This window comes from Scardinius erythrophthalmus (assembly GCF_964197995.2).
Source record: "Scardinius erythrophthalmus genome assembly, chromosome: 9".
Lineage (NCBI taxonomy): Eukaryota > Metazoa > Chordata > Actinopteri > Cypriniformes > Leuciscidae > Scardinius > Scardinius erythrophthalmus.
The window spans coordinates 31,383,127-31,410,387 of NC_138229.1; the positions used below are offsets into that span (position 1 = coordinate 31,383,127).

A 27,261-nucleotide genomic window follows, 5' to 3' on the forward strand; every position below is an offset into this window, starting at 1 on the left:
ACTTGTTCTGGAATCCGAAGGATTCTGCATCTTGGTCTGGTCTTCTGTCACAATTCACACAGGGAACAGACGAGATGGTAAGTTTAATGTGTTTATTTAGCAGAATGGATCGGATCCAGAGAAGAATGGTGAGTAAGCCGAAATTAAATAAACAATGGAAGCTTAGCTGAATGATAATCAAGTCTCTCTTTCTATTTGCAGATGATGAAGATGAAGGCTCAGAAGAGGGATGGTAGACAGGCTGATGAGGATCGTCTCAGGTAGGTTTTCAGGTAAGTCTTGTAGGAAGGGAGTCTGTGTGTCTTGAATTGACGAGACCAGACGAGGAGTGAAGGGAGAGTGCTGAATATATATATCATGTTAACGAGGGAGTGCAGGTGATGATGATGATGGCTGATAGAGTGCAGGTGTGCAGGTGTGCCAAGGAGGATGATGGGAAGTGTAGTGCACACACAGATGAGGAAGACAGACGGTGAATGTGACACTGAGGCTATACTATACTATACTACACTGAGATCCGACAGTAACTTTAAATTCGAAGACAGCAAAAGCAAAAGTACTGAACCGTGTTTTATACAAAATGTCTTATCAGAAAAAGGGTCATCCCTTGCAGTCACTGTCCTCACTGTCCTCTGTTGCAGTCACCCCTGGTCTTCCTTAAGTCCATCATTCAGATGAAATGCACGTAAGAACGTGTGAACGATTATTGCGGAGTTACTGACAGCTTACACAGCAACCTGTCTGAAAGCACACAACCTGACAGAGGGCCACAATCTTAACCTTTCTGACCTCATGGGACACCATGAATGATTCATGGGACACACCACACAAATTTTGCTGACACTTGGCCTTATGTTACCTGCGGGTAGGAAAGAGATGTACTGATGTTGGACATTTTTCCAAGAGCTAAAAGCCTTCACTCGCTCCCTACGGCTTTGTGAGACAGATTGAAAAAAAGCGCTCTGAAGTCTGGGTTGCTTTTAGAACAGTGATTGTGTTGTTTGTGTGGCAGATCGGCCATTGTGGACCGGGTCCCTGTTGAGCCGGATCAGTTACTTGTGGTTCATGTGTGTTTCTAAGGGCTAGAAAAGCAAAGTTGCTTGAAATGCAAATTGATATGGTTAGGCTCTGGGCAGCTGTGAAGACGCTTCGGATATTAGAATACGTTAATGTTCATTGGCGCTGCTATTGTGGAACTCGTGAAAGAAAGTGAATGATACACCACATTAGCCCAACAGCCCAGAGAAAATAAGACAGCATTTTTTCATTAAAGCTGAGATGAGGAAAAACAAGAAGAATATGCTGCATCTGCGACTTCACTTTGTCAAGCAACACCAGGACTGCATGAGCATGCAAACAAACAATATTTGAAAATTTTATTTTTTGAAGGACTGTGTTTTCTTTCTAAAGACAAAAAAGACAATATTTTTGTTACTTTTGTCTGAGTTAAAGTCTGAGCTTCCATATTCTGTCAATTTCATCATGAAATTCAAACAATGGGCCTCATTCATGAAACACATGCAAAACTAATTTTGTGTGTAAATCATTCGTAAAGCCGTTCTGACATTTTTGGATTCATGAAAAAGTTTTTTTTTTTTTAATAAGGTATTGGTCTGAAAGAAATTTACACCTGCTCCCTACCACATGTAAATGGTGCATAAAACATAAGAACATTTTCAGTTTTTCTTTCTGGTGACACTGAATTTTGATGCACTATGTACCATATAATATTTCACGAGTTTGTTTGCCCTGTTTTTGTTTTGTTTTGTTTTTTATTGTTATTTTCTTTGGGGTTTTTTTGTAGCTGAGAGTTGAAAACTGTTCAACTAGTGCTTGTCACTGTCACTTTTCATCCAGCCGTCCAATCACAGTGGAGGAGGGGCTGGGCAAATACCTCACTGACCATACATCATACTCGTATAACAACTGAACAACAATGGAGTTATTATTGCTGGTTACTGCATTTTTATATTCAGTAATATTCTTCAAAATGGGATACTAGTGACACATTACTGAGTGGCATATTCTGTATCGCCACCAGCTGGCCGTTTTGAGAAGAGTGCCTGGCTTTTTTTTTAGCTGGCTAAAAGTGCTTTGGCAGACACACGTTATTTGAAAGTTTATTGTTAGGCATTTGGCCATTTAGTCTCTTTAGCATGATGCAATATACTGGAGCCAAACCTGAGAAGGGAGTCCTGAAGATTCCACGGCGTTCCTGGACACGTAAATAAAGTTTTTGTAATTCATAGATGGGGATTAAGCTAATTGAGAATGAGCGTTCACACCTGCCCTATTTACGAATTCCTATTTGGAATTCATTAACATACAATTAACAAGCGCTTGCAAATTCGTAGGAGAGTTTTCGGGAAGGTCCATTTTACGTGCAAATTACTCCAAATTTACTCCATATTTACGAGAGTTTCATGAATGAGGCCCAATAAACGTTTTGACGTTCTTTAATGTGACGTGACAGGTCGCTGTAGCGCCTCAGTTTAGGCGAAGCAGATAGTCCTCTTTGCAACTAGTTATAACACAAAATAACGTGAATGAACATCGGAAGGAATATTGAATGAAACTGTACAACTTGTGTAAATGTATTGTGTCCTATACTCGTGTTTACACCTATAAAGTGTTTCAACTGCTTGAAAGAGAAATATGTCAATAAAAATGCTTGTAAACAATGTCACGTAATGTTACATTTACTGACCATAATCTGTATAGTTAGCTAGAAAAAAAAAGAGTTCTAAATCTAGTGAAAAAAAGGAGCTAAAAAGGAGCATTTTGCCAAATATATGCACTTTATTACATATGTATTACTTCTTAACTTGTTGTCTTCATTATTTATTGTATGTTTAAATAAATATGTCATAAAGACTTGTTTTTATTGCAGACACCATTTATTTCAACAATGCTTTGAAGTAGAAACATCATTATTTAATTAAAAAATTGATGTGAAACTACATACAATTCAAATTCCATTTTAATTTGACTGTTGATTAGTAAATTCATTTGATTACTATTAACGGTTTTCAGCATCACTAGTAATTTTAACTCTTTCCCTGCCAGCGTTTTAAAGTTGCCAGCCATCACCAGCAATATGTCCCCCTGAATATTTTGTTGTATGAATATGTAAACAGTAAATATATACTGTTGAATTTATGGTGATCATGTTAGCATATTTGTGTGTAAGAAACTTCTATCCGCCCCCTACCGTATAGCAGTGAAAACATGGATTGCTTTCAATGGTCAATGGTCAATGGTGGGAAAAGAGTTAAAGTTAAACCAAACCTAAATGATGATGTCCAAAGAGTAAAATCAAAAATCCTAAAGAGTATTAAAGGGACAGTTTGCCCAAAAATAAAGATTTAGCAACCCCATGAGGGTGAGTAAATTGTGACAATTTTGATATCCCTTTAGAACTATAGGAATTTAAACAATAGCTAAATATCATCTTAAAAATGTGCTCTGCTCCAGTTGATGTCAGAAAGAACATTTTAACTTAAGCCAAGAAATGTTTAATAAGCCAACAGACAGAATAGTCAGTCAGACACAGCCATGATCAAAGTTTAATGTACGGTAGCAAATAATTAAAAGAGAAATATAAAAAGAAACTGTTGGCACATCAAACACGGGGGAAATTGAAATACCTCCTCAAACGGTCTGCTCCAATAAGTATTAAAACAGACACATTTTGCACATTTCATAAAGCTTTGAAATTGTGAAGTGGAAAGGTTTGAAAAATTTAAATGCAGAATTAATGAAATCCTGTTTTTTTGCCAATTTCCAGAATATGTTATCGCCGAAATATTACAGGAAGTAGAAAGTATAACATTAAATAATAAAAGTGGAATTTGAGTTGAGGGTTGCACACTTAATATGAAATTCTATCCTAGTGCTAGACGAATACTACAGCATAAGCCTTGATTTAAATGAATAATGATAGGAGTGCTAGAACAAACTTACCCACCCAATCTATTTCACTGTATGGCAGAAGTTCAGAGCAAAGTATTGACAAGAACATCAGCAGGAAGATGAGAGGCATTCATCTCGCTTTGAGCTGACAGACAGACACTGATCTGACAGGTAAGCTTGCTCCACTGTGAATGTGAGATGCTCGACTACAACGGCCACACTCCATCATTTCAGACACACACACATATACATATATTATCTCACAAAAGTGAGTACACCCCTCACATTTCAGCAACCATTTTAGTATATATTCTCAAGGGACAATACTATAGAAATGAAACTTGGATATATTTTAGAGTAGTCCACGTGCTGCTTGTATAGCAGTTACTGTCCTCTGAAAATAACTCAACATACAGCCATTATTGTCAAAATAGCTGGCAACAGAAGTGAGTACACCTTAAGTGATAATAGCTGTACGTTGTTTAACCATGCAAAGCCACATGTCCTATTCATCATGTTCATGTTTTTGTCTGCTTGACATACAAATGTGTGTATCTTGTATTAGAGCAGTTAAAATTTGTGCTTTGAGTACAATTCTCTCATACTGACCTCTGGATGTTCAACATGGCAACTCATGGCAAATAACTCTCGAAGGATTTGAGAATTAGAATTGTTCCTCTCCACAAAGATGGCCTAGGCTATAAGAAGATTGGTAACACCCTGAAACTGAGTTACAGTACAGGCCAAGGTCATGCAGAGGTTTTCCAAGACGGGTTCAAGGGCCTTGCAAGGGTCAGTCAAAGTTGAGTCCTCGTGCTGTGTCAGGTGCAGAAGCTGGCTTCAAAAAGCAGATGTATGAGTGCTGCCAGCATTGCTTTAGAGGTCGCAGAAGCGGAAGGTCAGCTTGTCAGTGCTCAGACCATACGCCGCACACTGCAACAAGTTGCATGGCCGTCGTCCCCCTTCTGAAGCTGGCTCACAAGAAAGCCCGCACAGTTTGCTGAAAGCAACCTGTCCAAAAGCATGACTAAAGGCCGGTTCACACCAAGCACGATAACTATAAAGATAACGATAAAGATAACTATATATGCGTCCACACCAACGACCGATAACGGTCTTTTTATTCTAAGCACGTGCGCGCCCGGATGATCCAGATCTATTTTAAATGCGCGAGACCTTTAAATTAGAATGGATTCTGATTGGCTGTCAGTGTTTTAGCGTTCGACAGCTGGAAAAAAATCGTTCTGAAAGTGATCCCAACGATATCGTTCCTCATATCTTTATCGTTATAGTTGTGGTGTGAACTCTGTTATTCTTTAATATGGAGAACGATTTTTAGAATTATATCTTTATCGTTATCTTTATAGTTATCGTCCTTGGTGTGAACGGGCCTTTACTGGAACCATGTCCTGTGGCCTGATGAGACTAAGATAAATTTGCTTGGCCAGCAAGTGTGGCGATGCCCTCGTGAGGAGTACCAGGAAAATTGTGTCTTGCCTACAGTCGAGCATGTTGGTGGCAGCATCATGGTCTGGGGCTGCATGAGTGCTGCTGGTACTGGGGAGCTGCCCTTCATTGAGGGAAACATGGATTCCAACATGTACCGTGACATTATGAAGCAGAACATGATGCCCTCCGTTCAGAAACTGGGCCGAACGGCATGATAACAGCCCAAAACACACCGCCAAGATAACAACTGCCTTGCTGAGGAAGCTGAAGGTGAAGGTGATGGAGTGGCCAAGTGTGTCTCCAGACCTGAACCCTATTGAGCACCTGTGGGGCGTCCTTAAGCTGAAGGTGGAGAAGAACCATGTGTCTAACATCCAGCAGCTCCGTGATGTCATTATGGAGGAGTGGAAGAGGATCCCAGGAACAACCTGTGCAGCTCTGGTGAACTCCATGCCTGAGGATTAAGGCAGTGCTAGATAATAATGGTCACACTTTGGACACAGTTTTGACATGTTCACTTAGGGTGTACTCACTTTTGTTGCCAGCTATTTTGACAATAATAGCTGTGTGTTGAGTTATGTTCAGAGGACAGCAAATATATACTGCTATACAAGCAGCACATTGACTACTCTAAAATATCTCCAAGGTTCATTTCTATAGTATTGTCCCTTGAGATACTAAAATGGTTGCTGAAATGTGAGGGGTGTACTAACTTTTGTGAGATACTATATATATATATATATTAGGGTTGTGATGGTTTTCATGTTGCGATAATTGCTGAAGCTTTTATCACGCTATACGGTATTATCATGATCAGTGTTGGGGAAAGTTACTTTGAAAAGTAATGCAGTATAAAATTGCATTGCTCCCTAAAAAAGTAACTAATTGTATTAGTTACTTTTTATGAAAAGTAATGCATTACGTAACTTTTGTGTTACTTTTTCTCACCTGGGCTGGGCTTGCTTGTTTGTTTTTTGGCAAATGTAAAGATCCTTTCGCACCAAAAATGAAATGAATAAGCCTCAGGCTGAAGGAAATCCAAATGAATTTTCAGACCTCTGTGCTGCCATTCTGGATAGAAGAAGAATGGGATGTTTTTAATTAAAATCTAAAGTCATTTTTGCTATTAGTATGGTTGAATTGGATCATTGAAGGTCAGCAGCAACGACATTGGTTAAAGGGATAGTTCATCCACAAATGAAAACTCTGGCATCACTTACTCATCCTCAAGTTGTTACAAACCTAAATTAGTTTTTTTTTTTCACACAAAAGATGATATTTTAAAGAATGTTGGTAACCAAACAGTTGACGGTAGCCACTGACTTCCATAGTAGGAAATAAAATAAATGGGGTCCCATCAACTGTTTGATACATGAAAAAAAGTAATCTGATTACTTAACAATAGGTAACACTTTACAAAAAAGTGTTTCATTAGTTAATGTTAGTTATTACACGGCTCTGTGGAATACTTGATTCTGATTGGTCAATCGCGCCATCCAGCGGTATGTTATTCCCAGATAACAACCGCTAAAAACAGATAACACATTTTGTGCCATTGCCATTATGTGACTATTGTTTTGTACACTGTTGGATTATAAAATACAAACAGGTATGATTTTAAAAGAGTTTAATCAGAAATCAATATCTCTTATCTCCATAATTATTTATGTGGTGAAATGCTGTGTAAGTGCTATGACTGTATACCGTATCTCTTAAATGTCAGTCTAGTTTGAACTTGCCGCAATAGCAACTGCTCTCTTCGCGGAAGCTTTGCTTTTAAAGACCTAATAAAATATTTCAACTCAGATCAGTATTTCGTCTCCAATTATTTACTTAAGTGGCAAGTAAGCCTGCAGGTAAGCCTCCGCTTTGCGTAGGGGTCCTCTTCATCCTGTCGATGGTTTATTCTGAGAGAACAATCGACTGGATGTAGATGTACATTATCACTTACTTAATGCATTAAGTATTTGGTGCTGTGATAAACACCATTGTCAATGTCTGTTTAAAACATTGAAATACTGTTCAGAAACAGAAAGTAGCACAGATGCTTTGTTTACGGGGTTGCCGGGGTAACGGCTGCATTTCTGCTGTTCTATCAGCGCCATCTGCTGTCAGAGAGGGAATGTGCATTTCTCCTTCACTCGTTCCGCTATGCGCTTCTCATCCGTGTTGGGCTTGTTTACATCAGATTGCAGATGCCTCTTTGACGGCATACAAACTGTGTTGTACATTTTAACCGGTTGATGGAAAAGTATTCTTAAAATGCATTCTAAAAAATCTGAATAATTCATAATAAATAATTATTCACTGTATTTTGAAGTGCCCACGATAACAATGCAGTGCATGTTCATTACCGTAATATATGTATTAAACGTGTCGATATACGTTAATACTATATGTACATGCAAACACATTATAAAACACACATTATTACACACACAAAAAGACAGGCAGAGCGAATTGTTCACTACACCAGTAACAATAAAAAAAGTTGTTGTGACCCTTTAAAAACTATCAACATTCAGAAGTTTTCAAGATTATTATTTCAATGAGGAGTTCTTTTCAAGAGAAAAGTTAGTTTTATTTAGAGCAGTCAAGGATAAAAAAAACATTCTATAATAAAGCCCATTTCACTAAGATTTGATTCACTGAAGCGTTTCAAAATTGCCTTGTAGTAATCTGTGGTGAAATCACTGGTGTCTGTGAAATTAGAGCAGTGTAGATTTCAAGCAGCTTTAGTTATTAATATTATTTTCATTCTGGTTTTCTAAGGTCAAAAATAAACAGTTTTTTTTTTTTTGGTGTGGAGAGTTTTGTGACTTGTGAAAGAGCTCAATTAGTTGGAGGTTAGAGAGGCTGCTCAGCAACTAAAAGATCTTTCATCAGGCATGACTATTGTAGCAGCACTTTGTAACCTTGACAGAAGTATTCAAACACAGCATTAGCATTAGGACCTTCTCTGCCCCTGTTTTTTGTGCATAAAGCAGCACAAAAGCACTAAAAACTAAATAATTCCAACCCTCCTGATGCATTTCATCTATACTAAATTGCTTTCAAAAAGCTGGATGCTTTTAAGAGACCAGACTGGAACAATAAATTCAAATTATAAACTTGTCCTCTAATTTCTTTAGTATTTTTCTACTTTTGTAAGTAGGAGAACAAGCCTGCCTCTCAGCGCTAATTGTGCCAATAAATCACCTGAGCAGTTGAAACTACATGAACTTGCCAGTTATGAGTCAAAGCCTCATATGTGCGTGGGGAAAACTCTTCAGTGACATTGAATATGGGACAGAGGACTTGGCAAAACTTCACTTCTGCAGATTCTTTCAACATCCACAGATCCTTGAAAACATCTTGAGGCAAAATAGACTAAAACTATTGTTAACATGCTAATAAATATTCATGCTAGTACTAGAATTCAGTCTTTACAACAAACTCATTAGCACTAAAAAAAACATATTTTTGTAAACCTTTTAAAATACTTAAAAAGTATTTTAATAATCACCTATGAAAACTCTCAGCATGAGTAACTTGAAAATAACCTGCTAGTAATTTGTTAATAATTGTTTAATAATTGGTGAAATAAGTGAAATGTACAGTATTTTAATGTAGCTTTGACTGCAAGACAAGCCAGTTTGTACCATTTGAAATATAACGCAGCTCAAAAGTGTAAAGCAAGGACAAATCACTAAATATTTTAAGTGTGCTCTAGTCTAGTCTCACCTCCTGGTTGGGGACGCCGAGGTAGCCGCGGTGGGGTTTGAAGGCTTTATGCGGTGGCCGTGAGAACATCCAGTTTCTACTGAAGCTTTGGCCGAAAACAGGCTGCAGCAGGAAGTAGGGTTTCTCTGAGTAATTAATCACCACCAAAAACAGAGACACCACCACAATCAGACTGGTCACTATCACCGACTTCTTCTGCGAGGAGGGAAAGAAGAACAGAAAACACGATCATTTAGCTTTTCTGATTCGTGGGCAAAATGAAGCAATGAAACATTCAGGCAAATTAGTCATAGTCACAGTCAGAAAGTCGTGGTTTTTCTTTTTGAAAAGAGGTGCTTGGCCTCTCAAGATTCTTGTTTAAGAATTCAATTAAATAGAATTCAAGAATTCAAAAGAAATAGATTATTAGCTGTTTTCATTTCTACTCACTTCACTGAAGGTAATAAAGCACCTTTTTTCAAAGTAATAAACATCAAATATACATCAGAATTATTAAGTGGTATCGTGCCATTCTGCTTTAAACATGCTGTGGTGCAACCTCTTCTAAAAATGGATCCGACAGAGCTAAATAATTATCGACCGATCTAAAAACTGTCCTTTTTTTTATCAAAAACCCTAAAAAAGGTTGATTATCATCTCTTCTTTTATGGAAATGGGATTTTTGATAAACTGCAATCTGGGTTCAGAGCACATCACAGCTCAGAGTCAGCCCCTCTTGAGGTGTGTCACAACCTGTTGCTGGTTGATGAATTAGGAAAGTGTGCAGTTCTACTTCTTTTTGATCTTACTGATGCATTTGACACCATAGCTCATGCAATTTTGCTGGTAAATTCATGACAATGGGCAGGAATTTAAGGAACGTCTTGATTTGTTTCCCTCCTATTTTAATGTAATAACTTTCTCTGTAGAATTGGGAAATGGTTTCCTATTCCCCTGAATCTATTACTTGAGGTGTTCCACAAGGCTATATGTTGGGCCCAGTTTATTTTCTTTATATGTGCTTCCATTGGCTCACGTTTGCCCAAAACACAATAAATCCTATCATCTTTATGATGATTATATTAATCTTTATCTCCCTCTAAAATGGATGGCAACAAAGCTTTTGAGATGAAATGTTGGTTGGTATATGATGGAATATTTTTTTCTTAAAGACAAATAATGATAGGGTTGAAAGATGCAATGTATAGTCAATGTTTAACTTTTTGGTTAGGGAGGAAGCCATGAGGTAAAAGGGTTGCATGCAAAATGTAGGATACGTATAAATATTATGTTGCTGGTCATACAAATTAAATACTGTATCAATTCATATCAGATTATTCTAATGAAAATATAAAGTTGTATTATATTAACTGTTGAATATATCATCGAAAAGTTCAATACCCTAGAGGTGAGAAATAATGTATTCAAAACAACCTATTTAGTATGCACATTTATTTAAATGTTAGATAATACTTTATACAACCATACAACGAAACAAGTGAAATAATAAGCCAAATCAATAATATCTTAATAGAACAAAGCTCTTATTTCTCAGTGCATGTCCTAATGGTCTAAGCAGTGCAAAATTTCAACCCTTGCAAACAGAGGTCAGAAGTACTGCAGAAATCTGTCTGTATTCCTTTAAGAGGATTAAACTTGACAGAAACTAAAGCTCTTTTCTCTGTTTTGCACTCGACTGATCACAGAAGACAATTCAAGCCAATGAATTGTTCAGTTTTTGCCTATTAAAAGAATATTCTCCTCCTTTACATTTATCTGATATGACACATTCTCCACAGAGTATTCAAAAGTCAGAAAGCTTTTAAAATTTGACTTTTTACACTCTCTGTTCTCTTTCACAGTGAAAGATGGAGAACTTTCAAAGCTGCCTCTGCGTAATGATGTGCCCGTGGACATAATGCATATGGGAAGTGTTTAAAACTCTTGAGAAAAATTACTCAAAACATGCCTATCTCGATTAGACTGAATGCATACAGTTTCTTGACAAGTACTTGGAATATTATGGACATTCCTATGCTAGACATGACATATTATGTAATATAAACAGGGTTGAATCATTTCCCTTTGAAATATCACTGTCGAAACATCTTATACAATAAAAGTTTAGCAATTAAACTTTTAAGAACCCTATGAAGTAAAAGCGAAATGACATTTGAACATTTAATTAGCAACATTTTGAGGGCAAAAAAGGTCCATTGTCTATTGAGTGTAGCGATGTATGAAGCACAGCTCACAAGTCCATTTCAAACCAAAGAAGCCTGTCAACGTTGCAAATTTTCATGACCAACTGAACCCGATCACCAAGCAAAATTTGCATGGTGACATCTTTCATGGACAATTCCAGATACAGTGGATTCCTACTGAAATGACTTGGTTTTCCCAGAGAAAATTCACCAAACAACACTAGATACGACTGCATCTTTAAATAGGATTAAAATGATTGAATTATTGGTTTACGTACTTATCTTTGCATCATGCCTCAAGCAACTCGTGTGTAGAGCAATGAAACGGGTGTATCTCCATGCAATAGGGATATATAAAAGCAAAAAGCCCCTTCTTTCACTGCTAAGGTGTGGATGTCTATGTTCTTTGATGTAGTTTGATGGCCCTGAAATTTGCCATCTAGAATAGAATCGTGTCTGGAATAATAAGGTGGCTGTCAGCAAATCTTTCTGAGCCAGTGGGGCTCAAATCTGACACATCAAACATCTCAGGGAGGGTGTTTGGGTTTGCACTTCACAGGAGGACATCAAACATGAAGAGTTGATTTCTAAAAATGACCATTTAAAGCTCAGACTAAAAAAATGGCATTGCATAGATTGCTTGAATGTTACATCATTATCAATGGTCTCACATTCGCGTCGTGTCATTGAGATGAACAGTAAAGATTCAAAAGAAAGGATGCACCTAGGATAGAATTAAATATTTGTGTATATTTATTTCTCACTAAAGTGTTTTGAAAAAGAACACCATTTTAAAACACTTTCCAATGTCCCTGTTTAACGCACCTTGCATAGAACTAGATTTTTGCATTTATATATATTTGATTTGATTTGGTTTGGTTTTGACAATCTTCCGAGCATCCAAGTTATAGAGCAAAACCGATGTACCCCCTAAAGCACTTCAATACTCAACCAACAGAGAGAGAAAGGAGATGAAAAAAAAACATTTGCTTGACCACTCATCTCATCTGTTCTCATGGCAAGGGGGAATAAAAGGAAAATATCCCTCCACCTTGATTTGAATCTGTGGCCACAAATCTTGGCAAAGTGATGTGTCAGATTCGGAAAAAGGCTTATGGGAGAAGGGAGTAAGTCGAAGAACTTCCATCAGCAACAGCATATGACTCATCTCATCGTTGTACTATCCATCAGGATAATCATTGCACAGGCCTTGTGTTCTGCACAATCTCACCCATTTCGGTGGAGAGGAATTATTCAAAAGCAGGAACAAACAGAAAGAGATGAAAAAGAGAGAGAGAGAGAGAGAGAGAGAGAGAGAGAGAGAGAGAGAGAGAGAGAGAGAGAGAGAGAGAGAGAGAGAGAGAGAGAGATGATACTCAAAATAAAACATCAATATGATCAAATTATGGACAACTGAGTGATCATTAATAGAAAAAAACCCTGAATGATATAATGCTACCATTAGTGAGCTATTACAGACATTAGTTATACAAGAGGACAAGAATGTAGGGAATTTCTGTATTATACATTTTTAAGGCCAGACAAGTAGTTTTTTTGAGGGTTGATTTGTAAAGAAGGACTACACGTCTGCGCACAGTCCGCACATATATATTCAAACGCGCACCTTTGGACTAAACACGTAATGCGCATGTGCGATTACGTGTTCTTCGCAATGATCTTCGCAACGGAAGAGAATCAAAATTAACTTTAGCTGGACAATAACTTTATACTAGAGCTGTTGTAAAGCCTAAACAATCTGTTACGGTAATTTATTATCACTGTAAAGCTGCTTTAAAAACAATCCATATTGTTAAAAGCGCTATATAAAAGAAGGTGACCTGACTTGAAGTGGTAAACTAGCCTAGATGTTCATGTTTTCTAAAGAAAATGTGAGTGGTGACAATGTAAAAATGTGATTGAGAGGCAATGTGGTTGCCAGGGTGGGCGGCTGCTCCTGCTTTATTAAGTGGTTGCTAAGGTGTTTAGAGGTTGTTTTTTTTGTTGTTGTTTTTTTTTTTTACATTTTTCTTTGGGGTAGCTATGGCCGTTCATACATGGTTACTAATTACTAAAAAAAAATTGAGGGCTTGCAATGTGGTTACAAGGTTATTCTAAGTGACTGCTGTGGTGTTTTGAGTGTTTTATCACATTGCTATATGACTACTAAAGTGTTGTGGGTGATTATGCAGTTGTTAAGGTGTTCTGAGTGGTTGCTATGCCGTTATTAAGGTGTTGTGGGTGGTTGCCATGGTGTTGCTATGCAGTTGTTAAGGGGTTCTGGGTGATTTTTAGGATATTGGTATGCAGTCCTTAAGGTGTTATATGCACATTGCAATGTGGTTGTTAGGTGTACTGGGCTGTGGCTGTTTAGATAGTTTCTTAGCACATTGCTTGTGGTTCCTAAGATGTTCTGAGTGGTTGCTATGGCATTGCTATGCAATTGTAAAGTGTTTTGCATAATTCTTTAGCACGATGCTTGTGGTTGCTAAGCTGTTCTGAGTGGTTGCTGTGGTGTTGATATGCAGTTATTAAGGTGTTCTATGTGGTTGCTATGGTGTTGCTATGCAGTTCTTTAGGGTTTTGGGTGGTTTCTAGGACATTGGTGTGCAGTTCTTAAGGTGTTATATGCACTTTTGCAATATGGTTGTTAGGTGTACTGGGCTGTTGTTTTGCGTAGTTTCTTAGCACATTGCTTGTGGTTGTTAGGATATTATGAGTGGTTGCTATGGCTTTGCTATGCAGTTGTTAAGGGGTTCTGGGTGTTTTTTAGGATATTGGTATGCAGTTCTTAAGGCACTTTGAGAGGTTTCTATTAAGTTTTTTTTTTTTTTTTTTTTTTAGTTGTTAAGGTGTTCTAAGTAGTTGCCAGATTGTTTCCATGCAGTTTCTATGCAGTTCTGTTGCTATGTGGTTGCAATGTATATTTGCAATGGTATTGCTATACAGCTGTTAACGTCTGCTAGGTTGTTGCAAGGACATTGCTATGCAGTTGCTAAGATTTACTGTGAGGTTTGTAGTTGTAAAGTTGTTCTAAGTGTTTGCTAGTGCCATTGCTATGCATTTGCTAAGGTATTTTGGTTGGTTGCTAGTGTGTTGCTGTGTGACTGATAAGGTATTCTATGTGAATTTTTAGTTACTAGAGCAACTGAATAACATTCACATATATCAACAAATTTGTTGCAATGAGGTTGCTATGTAATTCTGGGTTACTGATAGGGCACATTAGGGATGGGCATTATTTTGTTTTCAGCCAGTGACCTTTTTATTCTGACAGTGTATGATTTATATTAAAATTAATTACAGAATAGAACATCAGTATGAACTTTTAACATTCAAATTAAAACAATGTAATTGCACAAACTTTGTAGGCCACAATTTGTTTATTGTGAAATAGCTCAAACATATGTTTTTCTGTCTTCTGTTAAGCATTGTTCTGGGAAACACAGCCCTCTTTGAATGCATTGTCGGCAGTGTGTCAACGCTCTCTGTGATTGATTGGTTCTGATTTGCAGCATTTGCGTGTGTTCAGTTCAGATGAGCAGGGAAGTGGTTTTACTACACAATTATTCACTAACATAGGTTATTCATCCAATTCAATGCATATTGTACGCATTTGATTTCTTGTCAAATAAACAAAATCACTGGTAAAAAAAAAAAAAACACTGTAGTAGCCTATCAATATTTTTATTTGAGTCTCAATACTTTCGACAGGCTACTCGACGTCAGTATCGATATATTGATACTTTGTATCGATACGCCCATCCCTATAAGGCATTGCTAGTTGTTTGCTAGGGTGCTCTGGACGGTTTCTAAGTGGTTGGTTGCTTAAGTCAAAAAAGCACATACCCCATCCCCATTCACTCTTATTAATAACCAAATTATTCAAATGAATAATTCAATGACTCACTCATAAATACTTCACTTGTTTCATTACTGGATAAATCAGCATTTTTAAAGAAATCTCTTGAATGAATGATTCAATGACAAATGTATGCTTTTAACAGCCACCTAATTGTGTAACAATGTAGTCAATACCATTGTTATTTGAAGCTCCACGATAAAAGGTGATTTGCTCCATCTTGATCGTTTCCGTAGATATCAGGGATTATATCCTTGTATATATACATGACATCTGCTTTCTCTGGATCAGCAGTAGGGCCAACTCAGATTTGAATGTTCCGGTGTGATTTTGTCAAAGGTTCCATAGACACAGGCGAATCGAGGCCGCCATCTTTTAACGATTAATCGTGCAGCTTTAAGGCCCGTTCACACCAAGCACGATAACTATAAAGATAACGATAAAGATAACTATATATGCGTCCACACCAACGACTGATAACGGTCTTTTTATTCTAAGCACGCGCACACGCGCGCCCGCGCTGCGGTTTCAAAGTAGCGAAAATGGATGACCTGCTAGAATGGATTCTGATTGGCTGTCAGTGTTTTATCGTTTGACAGCTGGAAAAAAAAATCGTTCTGAAAGTGATCCCAACGATATCGTTCCTCATATCTTTATCGTTATAGTTGTGGTGTGACCTCTGTTATTCTTTAATATGGAGAATGATTTTTAGAATTATATCTTTATCGTTATCTTTATAGTTATCGTCCTTGATGTGAACGGGCCTTTAGTGTGAATGTGTAAATTTACATGAAATGTTGACCTATAGAAGTATAAATACACCCAGAAAGAAATAATTCCTTATTTCGAGGGATATCCAATCACCCAAGTATGAAGAGACACCATAAAATTCAAGGTTCCTCTACAGGGCTGGACTCTCGGTTGGATATATTCTGTTTCTTTTTATGAAGAGTCTTTACGACTGGGTCTGACAGGGAGTTTTACAGTGCTGGAGATTGCAGCTGACACTGTGGCTAACAAAGCTTTCTCTGTGGAACATCTCTCTGCTGAGGGCTATTTCTAGAGCCACGACCAGACTCATTTCACCTAGTATTGATCTTCGTTCACAGACTGAGCACTAGGCGGCACAGCAATCCCATACACTGACTAGAATCATCCTGTCAGCCTAGTAAGTATGTGTGAGTAGGAGAGAGAGAGAGAGAGAGAGAGAGAGAGAGAGAGAGAGAGAGAGAGAGAGAGAGAGAAGAGAGAGAGAGAGAGAGAGAGAGAGAGAGAGAGAGAGAGAGAGAGAGAGAGAGAGAGAGAGAGAGAGAGAGAGAGAGAGAGAGAGAGAGAGAGAGAGAGAAAGGAATTGGATTCCTCCCAGATATACGGTGGAAAATTAAACACATCTGGAGGAGCAAAAACATGGACGGCATGCTGAGGTGCATGCTAATAATGCATGAGAGGAATTCTGACGGGTGCATTTATATTTCTTTTATCATGTGTTTGAGAAATAGTGAAATATTTATGTACGACAAGTCCGAATCTTTCTAATAAAGCCGCTATAATGAGAATGAAAGGTGAACTTCAAACACAATTGTTAGAGATGTGAGGAAAATGTGACGAAACAATGTACTGCCACAAGCACATAACTGATCAAATTAAAAGCACTGGCTCTAAAGCAGTGGTTTATTCATAATTAATTAGGTATATTTATTACTTTGTTTAGGTTCTACACTTTTACAGCTTTGCTCTGCTCATAATTAAATAAAAATTCTAAGCCTGTTGGATGCTTTTTGTATTTTTTTATATTATTGTCAGTTGCCATATTTATTCATTACTTTTCTTTTAATGTATTCATGTTACATCTCAAGGGGTTTTCCTCTTCACAATAAATTTGAAACTATCTGACTAACAGTTGATTTTAAATTAAATTAGCTGCTCGAGTAGGTTCATGGTTTAGCTTTCACAAAGAAAGAGCACAAGCTTTACACAGAATCTATTTTCAGAGCTCTTCACAGTGATAGCAAGAAATGCGTTAGCAAGCATGGAAATTACATTTTCAATGCAAATATGTTTACCCGGCAAACTGTTTCCACACCCATAGCAGAGTGAGCCATTGAAGTCCAATTTCAATTAATAATAGATTCTCAAAATATTTAGTGAGTGTTTTTGAACTATCCTCTCCTCCAGTCCCCAGCTAGTTCTCAAGAATCATTACTAGCCCTCAAAGGAAATGAGACGGCACAACTCGCAAACAAAAACTCGTCTTCTAATGAAGTGGATTTAATCACGTGATTGCATTACAGATATTGATCGAATACACACTCTCATTTCATTACAAACCCATTAGATTTACTTTCTTCTGCACCACAAAATGAGATGTTAGGAAGGATGTTCACCCTGCTTTTTATGCAATGAAAGTGAATATTACGACTTTGAATACAGCGCACTAGAACAACTAAAGTAGGTCTTTGGCCCCACCATTACTAACAGTCATCTGCTTTTTACTGTGTCTGTTTTGCCTATATGTTGGACAACAATAGATGTCAGAAATAGTAGCCTACACGTACAGTAGGACATTGCCGATATTTGCAATGGAAAATCGTCATAGTTTAGCCCACATAGACTGCTGTTGTGTTAACTGTGTGAAGAGATTTTAAAAAGTGACCTAAGTATTGAGAAATCTGCCCTGAAATACAGTTCTAAAGCTGCGTACAGTGCAGTAAATGCCCGAGTGCTGTACTGACAGTGATCAGCAGAGGGAACCCTGCTCTGCCTGTATGTCATGCTTTGCTAACCAGGGATCACAAGCAGTGTTCAGTTTTTATTCCATCTGAGACAAAAGAGGAGAATATCTATGCCTACTTTTGCTATTTAAGTTAAGTTTGTCATTTTTAGTAAAAGAGTCATGTGGAGCTGGATAAAGTAGAATGCTGAAACTTATTGCAAGATTGTGTTAAAGGACCTCAACTTTGGCGTTTTTGTGGTAAAACATACTTAACATGTAACATGTTTGTCTGTCTGTCTTCCTTGTCATCTGACCCAGTTTCAAGTTTGTTCCTTTGATTGTTGTTTTCATTAGTCATTCAGTTCACCTGGTGTTAATTAATCATCTCATTAGTTCCCTTTGTTTGGTCAATGCATTTATACCCTGAGTTCTCCCTTATTCTCTGTCCGTCCTCGCTTCCACTTGAGTTTAGTTGTTTTCTCACTGTTCTCTGAGTAAAAGCCTTGCGATTCCTTCTTGCAACTAACACGAGACAGAAAGACGGATCAAACTATAAAATGGACTTAATAGACAGGAGAAGAATTCCCTCGAGACTCCCACTCATGCGTTTCTTGATCGGCCAACCAACCCTGACCAATTGCTGAGTGTCTTCTACCATTCAAGCCTCAACGCGAAGACAAAGGCACGCCTGCATGGTGTGTATTTCCTTGAGTACGTGGAGTGGGTGCTTGTGAAGTGCGGTTTGGCATACACCATCAGCCCCGCTGAAGATTACATCATCACCAGCCCCACTCCAGCCCCGCCAGAGACCAGCCATCCACCACAAGCGTGTGAAACTATAGAGATGTTGCATGAGCCCATCGCAGACCAGGGAGACTGGCCTGCCATGATTGAGGATCCGAGACCACGGAGAGGACGGGTGGAGACATTGCCCCGGAGCCTGAGCCCCTCGAAGAGTTTGACCAGGTGCGCGAGCCGGCAACACCGTGGATCATTGAGGGAGTATTAGTGGAGTTTGAAGGGATGGAAGGAAGCCCCGCTCAATACCCCGCCACGGTGGACGTGATGGATAAGACCTTCGGAAGCTATTTAAAGGATTTTATGGACTAGTTTGAGGAGGTAATCCCTGTGAATCCTCTATTTCCTATGGTCCTGCCTAGTCCTAATTTTCCTGATTCTCCAGCATTTCCAGTGTTTCCTGATGCCCCAGAATGCCCGCCCAGCCTCCCTCTCCTAACTCCTCTAACTGCCAGTTCTTCATCCCGTCTCTGCTGTTTCTCTCTAACCCCTCTGCATCTCCTAAACCATCTTGTGTGGATATGCCGCAGTGCTCCAGGTTACCAGCTACGCCTAGCCCAGAGGATCCCCTGGCTCCACCTCCAGCCTCTGAACCCATCGCTCCACCTCGGCCTGTCAAAACATCGGCTCCACCTTGGCTCCTTCACTCGGCTTCACCGGAAACCATCGCCCTTACAGCTCCACCGGGCTTACTTGTCCCTCCGGCTCCACCTTGGTCAGGCGTCGTCCTGCCTGCGCCTTCGGCTCCATCTGGCTCTGCCTTCTCCTCCCCGGCTTCGCAATCATCATCTGTTCCACCGGCTGTGCCTCAGTCCTCTGGCTCCCTGGTTACTCGTAGGACGCTCATCTCCACCTCGGTCTCCAGTACCATTGGTGTCATGTGAGCTCTGCGGCTCGTCAGCTCCGTCTGGGTCTCCATCAACAGTAGCTATATCTCCGACGGTCGTCCCAAGGGTTTCATCCATCAAGTCTCCACCGTGGCTTCTCCCTCCCTGGATCATGACCTGGCTTCTCCTGCTCCTGGCTCCTCCCATCCTCCACTCCCCCATGGACTGAGTGGTTTGCCCTGGACTCTTTTTGTTTCTCTCCAGTTCCTCCCCCTCCTCAAGAGCCCCCGCCCTCCCAGCTCTGTTGGACTATTTACTGCGCGAGGTTGCGCCTTTTTTGGACTGTAACGTTTGGACAGATGTTTACTTTGTCTGTGTTCCTTGTCATGTGACCCAGTTTCTAGTTTGTTCCTTTGATTATTCAGTTCATCTGGTGGTAATTAATTATCTCATTAGTTCTCTTTGTTTGGTCAATGCATTTATACCCTGAGTTCTCCCTAAGTCTCTGTCCATCTTCGTTTCCACTTGAGTTTAGTTGTTTTCTCATTGTTCTCAGAGTATTTATCATTAAAGCCTTTTCGTTTATTCTCCTTCCTCGTGTGATTCCTTCTTGCCAACACACGTGACAATACTCAAATTATCTTTGTTTTATTTAGAACTTCAAAAAGCTCTGTTATACCCTGCACTGAAAAAAACTTGAAACAATTTTCACTAGCAAATTTAACTATTAATTACACAGAAAGAGCAAGTAACATATTAAAATGTTTAAATTTTGAAGCATAAAGATTCAAATAATATATATATATATATATATATATATATATATATATATATATATATATATATATTTTTTTTTTTTTTTTTTTTTTTTTTTTTTTTTACTTAAGTTAATTTTGTCTCCAGTGTCAGTAGCTGGGTATACATGCACTTATTTTTATGCAAATTTTGGGATAATGCATAAAAATTCTGGTTTGAAACACCATGATGTGTATTACAAGTTGTGCTTGCTTGAGGTGGATGCATTTTTTATTCGATAAGGAGATGTGCATAAACTTGAGATGTGCAAAATTACTCTGAATCCCTATGTGCATCAAAAAATTGGGATGAAAAAAATTCAATTTCCAATGATGAGCTCAATGCATATCATATCAAATATTGCTCTGGTCCATCAGATATGCCAGAGCCAATATATATATATATATATATATATATATATATATATATATGTGATATATCAATGATAAAAAACAAAAAAAAAAAAAAAAACACTGCAATTATCAAAACTTAAATTGTAGTTACAAATATCTGGCATCATGAGTGAGATAAACTGAGGGGGATTCTGAGTATTTGACCAGTGTAGCCCATCAGAGCATTTTGTCTGTGCACTATAAATGTATTAAATTTAATAAAGGAGACAATGATTATAACTTCTATTTAATGCCAACTTCTCTGGAAGTGGTGAGATGTGAAACTGTGAAATTATTACACTATAAATTAAAATATATAAGCTAAATGTAAACCTATAAAAACTTAAGTGTTTTTAATTGCGATTAATCACAGAATTATTTTTGGATTAATCAAGTTAATTTTTTAATCGATTGACAGCACTAATATGCCATTTTAATCGATTGACAGCACTAATATATATATATATATATATGTACAGATTTGTCATAATTACAGCAGAAACACCAGAAATATCTTCCAACCTTTGAGTCCTGGCCATTTTTCTTTGCAAAACTGCTCAACTGCTTAGTCAGGTTGCATGAAGTTGTAAATTTGTCCAAATTGTATTTTTCTGTAGCTTAAAACTCTCGCAGAATTCCACAAGCATCCTCACAGTGTGATGTTTTCACTACATTGCTTCATGGTTGGGATGGGGTGTTTGTTGTGATGAGCAGTGTTTTGCTTCTACCAAATTCGTTATTTAGTCTGATTATGGTCAGCACATTATGATCTCATCAGACCATGAACCCTTCTCCTACATGCATTCTAGCAAATTAGATGTCATAAAGATCCTCTCCTATGACCCTCACCCGAGCAACAATTGTCTTCAGAGATGTCACTGGTTTATTGGTGGCTCCCTCAGTAGTATCTTTATCACACTGTCACTCAGTTTTTGAGGATACTTTTTCCTTTTCTTAATTATATGATTCAGATCACTTTATAAAGTAAACAAAAACAAATTAAGTCCACTGTGATCCAGTGCTTTAAACAACAAAAGATGAAAATGAATACATGAATACTTTTATTTTTAACCACATAGCCTTCAGTGACTGCATCAAAGAGAGTGTCTTGGACCACTAAACCCCTTTTAAAACCCCAGGAGGCCAAACTATAAAAGAAAAGACAGTCTATATTAAAAGTTTAGAAATTTAATTTAATTTTACACTGTATTGTGTGTTTAATGGTAACATTACATATGCAATACTGTTAACAGTGATGTTACCTTTAAATAATATAAATTCAATTAACTATACCAATGTAAGCCTTGTAAAAAGTGACAAACCCCTACATACTGAAGTCATCCAATGCATTTTTCTTCCTTTATTCAGTTTTTCATATCACATTCTTTCATAGACTGAATGGTCACTATGACACCCTGTTTAGCATTTAAAGGGCTTTCATAAACGAGGTCACTGAAGATGTAATCCTGGTGACATGACACATCACTATAGAGCTCTGAGCCAGTCTGTCACAAATTCTCCACCAATCAGCCGAATTAAAACTTCATTAGGGGGAAGTGAAATTGAGAAAGACTAAAGTATGTGGCTTTACGCTTTCAAAATATCAAACACTATAAACTATAGCTCATTGGTTACCGTTTCATACTCATGGATCATCACAGTATTTTGACGTCAAAGTATAATCCCTATAATAGAGATGCCTAAAAATAAACTTGTTCAAAATTCCGATTATAGTGTGGAACAACTTTAATGATTTATCTTGTTAGGTTACAATAATGTGTGATGGCTGTTCCTGGTAAGACAGTATTCCCAGTCAAAAACCTTGAGATGCTCTTTCAAAAGTTTAGTTGTCCTTTAGTATTTTGTATGTCTTCCATGCATGCTCTAAATTTTGTGAATGTGAATGTTGTGTATGAGGTTGTTTATTATGCATTATAATGCATTAAGAATACCCTTATGATGCATCATAAATGCAGGCTTCATCTGGTGTTATAATGCATTGTACTCTTAAAAGTTATAACCACAAATAGGTAAGTATTATAATGTATTGTAACTGTTGTTATGATTATTTATCAGATAAGACAACTTATTATAAGGTGTTTTTTAAGAAATTATGCATGTATTATAATGTACAATTATAATGCATTAGAAATACAAGCATCATAGAAAGTGGTACCTACTTGGCTAAGTACTTACTATAGGGTTAGGGTTAGGAATAGGGTTTGATTTAGGGTTAGTTGCATGTAATTATGCACAATTTATAGTAATTACTACAGGAACTAAATAAAACATGTAACAAGGACACTGTAAACTAAAGTGTTACCGAGATTTCCTTGCATAACTTTTAATCATGAAAGATGCATTTCATTTTTGACATATACACATATGTGTGTGTAAATCAATATTTTTTTATTGTATGTTTTGAAAACAGACACTCTACTCAATATATGATGTTTTTGACAGAGGGAATAGAGGAGGAGGACAAAGTAATTACTTCTAGAGAATGTTAACAGTTTGTGGGCCCATTTACATGACACCGTTCTCAACTAAAAATGGAAAACTTTTTATGCGTTTTGGACGTTCATGGGGGCCTGAAAACGCAAACTTTTGAAAAAGTTTCAAAGAGCAATGTCATGACGCATGCGTATTATGTGTTGAAAATAGGCGAGTAGTGTTACTTTACAAAGTCACATCGCCAACTACTGGCCTGGCATGAATAATACAGTATTTCAGTCGTTTTCATGGATCCGTGTAAACGGGGATCGCTTTGACAACGAAAAACGCAAAAAAATAAAATAAAATCAGTTTTTAGTACATTGTTGTAGTGTAAGCGCACCGTAAGAATGTAAGGGGATAAACTGAAGGTCGCTGTCCAACGGAGGATAAGGCATGCAGAATATAAGGTTTATATTCTGACTGATAAGTATGGAGATGATGTAAATTATCTGAGGCACTCAAACACAAGCCCCCTCCTTCCATCACACTTGGTAGAAGACTCAGATATATTGCCTCTTTTATCTCTTTTTTTTCTCTCTCTCTCGTTTCAAGTTTTATTGCAAATGTTGCGAGAAACAACTTGTGAATATTGCTTCTTTGAAGGTCAGTAGGCCTGGGAACAGTCTAGGGAGTCAGATAAAATGTTTTCTATTAAAAAATATTTATGTACGTACAGTATGTTAGGTGGGCATATTATGGGATGTTGACGAAGACCAATGTGGATGAAGGTGAACCGTAGAGTGTACATATATGATAAAAGTAAGTAGGAGGCCTTATGAGAATCTGTTAATTTGCGTATACAATCAACTTTGTTCAATTTTGCTTAGAGCTCGCAGAGATATGTTTCGGTTGTAAGAGAGACTACCCTGGATCTTGATTTAAGAAAAATAAATGTTATTCATTTTTTTCCCATTGAGTGGCCTGACTTTAATTTTATTGGTGAAATTCCACCACAGTGTAGATTTGGCAAAGATATTTCCACTGGAATATCTACTATAATTCTGTTTGTTTCAAACTTGTTTGGTATCACTTTATTATGGTCCCCTTTAGACATTCTGTTGACTTTAAGTAACTTTGCAACTACATGTCACTTTGCAACTTATTAGTAGTTGTGTTAACTTATTAGAGTATTAGTGGACTGTCTGCTTAATATCCGCTAACTCTTTATTTGATGCTCCCTCAACAGACAATCTACTGACTAAGTATCTTTGCAACGGCATGTCAACTTATTCTACTAACTCTTAACCCCTTATTCTACTAACCCTTAAACCCCTTATTCTACTAACCCTAATCCTACCCCTAAAAGTCTACTCACCTAATACTCTTAAGAAGAGTTAGTTGGCATGTAGGTGCAATGGTATGGGGACCATCAAAATAAAGAGTAACCACTTGTTTTATTAACAGAAACTTAAAGTGTTGTTGATATAAATAAATAACCACAATCAAACCACAAAGGATCTAATTTGGTATCTTCTTCAATAAAAAGAATAGTTATATTGGGGGGGGGGGGGGGTACGATTTAAATTCACCTCTTGTGTTTTTGTGTCACTAGTAAGCAACAATGCGCATGCGTCGCGTCTGAGCGCGTTGTTGTCTTTGGAGCTCCATCGATTGATTTATAATTCTTGATTTCTCTTTAAACTCACTTACAACGAACATTTTCTACTTTTCCTCACCTCATAGTTATAACGCGGATTGTTGAGTAGACGCGTCTCAAGCCTAGTGATCCAACGCTGGATACTCTTATAGGTTACGTCCGTGGATCACGGCTGAACGCGTCTTCTCCGCACTCATTTAAGTTACAAACAAACATTTTTTCGCCTATCGTGCGTCTACTCTACACCCGTACCACTGAAAAGACGGATTATATCCAAGACTTAAGCCATAAATTAGTATTAATATTGATAGCACCACTGGTAGCGTCGTTGCTAACTTAACTTACTGTCCATCTGTTAAAATGGCGAATATATCAAATGTAAGTAGTCTACCTTTTGGTGCAGGTGAGGACACATTTGAGCTGCACGCGGTGCAGTCTGAGCTGGAAGCTGTTGAGAAACAGATCCACGACCTTTTAGTAAGAAAAGCCGAGCTGATAGACCGGCGTTTGGCTCTCGAAACATCACGTGCCGAGGCACACAAATCAGAGATTAATGTTACTAACCCGCTGACTCCGACCTCGTCTACTCCGTGCGTTCCTCAACATCGGTCCCGAACGTCGAGGTCGCGATCAGCCATGGTCTCGTTTACTCCGGCTCCAACATGCCATCACGAAGCCTGGATTTTTCCGCAGCGGAAGTCGCGAGTCAGGTCTAGACCAAGAAAACTCTCTCCGACCCTCCCGGTTTTCGAGATATCCACACAAAACCGCTTCTCCCCTCTTCGCGAAACAGAACGCGATGCTGTGATCATCGGCGATTCCATCGTTCGACACGTACACGCTACGTTAAATAAAAGTAAGGTGCATAGTCACTGCTTTCCTGGTGCTCGTGTTTCTGAAATCGCTGCTCACGTTCCCGAGATTCTGAACGAGCGCGTCGGAACCGTTGTCCTGCACGCGGGAGGGGCCGACATCAGACTGCGCCAAACGGAGGTTTTGAAGAAAGACTTCAGGAATCTGATCGATACGGTACGCAGCACATCGCCTGATATAACGATTATTGTGTCAGGACCGCTTCCCACGTATCGACTAGGTCATGAAAAGTTTAGTAGATTATTTGCGCTTAATGAATGGTTAATGTCATGGTGCAATGAGCAGAAACTTCTCTTTGTAAATAATTGGAATCTGTTTTGGGAGCGTCCTAGGCTTTACCGTGCTGATGGCTTACACCCAAGCAGATTCGGATCGGATCTTCTGTCAGATAACATCTCCAAAATGTTAAATACCTTTTGACTAGTAAACAAAAGTCCAAATCATAGTCTCTGCTGCACCAATTTAACTGATATAAATAGTGTAGAACATTGCATAGAAACTGTGTCTATTCCTCGTTTAGTGAGATCAAATCATAAATCTACTGCAGGATCTAGAAAAAATCTAATTGTTATTAAACCAGAAAATGTTGCTATTGGTAATCAAAAACAATTTTTAAAGCTAGGTCTTCTAAACATTAGATCACTCACACCTAAGGCAGTTATTGTAAATGAAATAGTCACAGATAATAGCTTCGATGTACTTTGCCTTACTGAAACCTGGCTTAAACCAAATGATTATTTCGGTTTAAATGAGTCTACTCCATCAGGATACTCCTATAAGCACGAGCCCCGTCTGAATGGTCGTGGCGGCGGTGTTGCAACAATCTATAGAGATTTTCTCAATGTTACTCAGAAAACGGGTTATAAGTTTATTTCATTTGAAGTACTTGTACTAAATGTTACGCTCTTAGATGTTCGAAAAACATCCCTATTATCTCTAGCCTTGGCTACCGTATATAGACCGCCTGGGCCTTACGCTGATTTCCTAAAAGAGTTTGCAGATTTTCTCTCAGACCTATTAGTTAACTTCGATAAAGCATTAATTGTTGGAGACTTTAATATCCATGTAGATAATCAAAATGATGCGTTAGGGGCTGCGTTTACAGATTTATTAAACTCCTTTGGGGTCAAGCAAAACATTACCGGACCGACTCATCGATTTAATCATACACTCGATTTAATTATATCACATGGAACCGATCCAACCGATATAGATATCATTCCACAAAGTGACGATGTCACTGACCATTACATGGTAACTTGCATATTACGTACTCCTGTAATATATCATACTGCGCCGCGTTATCGATTAGGCAGAACAATCCTTCCATCCACCATAGATAATTTTTCAAACAGCTTATCGGATCTGTCTCAGCTGCTCAGTGAACCCAAACAAACAGATGAACTTGAGGAATTAACTAGCACTATGAGCACCATTCTCTCTGGATCATTGGATATTGTTGCGCCCATTAGATTAAAAAAGGTCAGAGAGAAAAGTAAAGCACCATGGTACAACAATACTACGCGTGTTCTAAAGAGAGAAACCTGTAATTTAGAGCGTAAATGGAAACAAACCAACTTAGAGGTCTTTAGAATCGCATGGAAAGACAGTATGTCACGTTATAAAAAGGCCCTAAAAGCGGCC

General features: G+C 38.1%; 1 protein-coding gene across 2 annotated transcripts in view; it reads right to left on the minus strand.

Moving 5' to 3' along the window:
• st6galnac3 (ST6 (alpha-N-acetyl-neuraminyl-2,3-beta-galactosyl-1,3)-N-acetylgalactosaminide alpha-2,6-sialyltransferase 3) overlaps nucleotides 1–27,261 on the minus strand; it is a 100,636-nt gene that overhangs the window by 57,058 nt on the left and 16,317 nt on the right. For both annotated transcript variants that reach the window (XM_081373406.1, XM_081373407.1), the window contains exon 2: nucleotides 9,085–9,279. In XM_081373406.1, coding sequence (XP_081229532.1) covers nucleotides 9,085–9,279 — 195 coding nt within the window. The remainder of the gene's footprint in view (nucleotides 1–9,084; nucleotides 9,280–27,261) is intronic.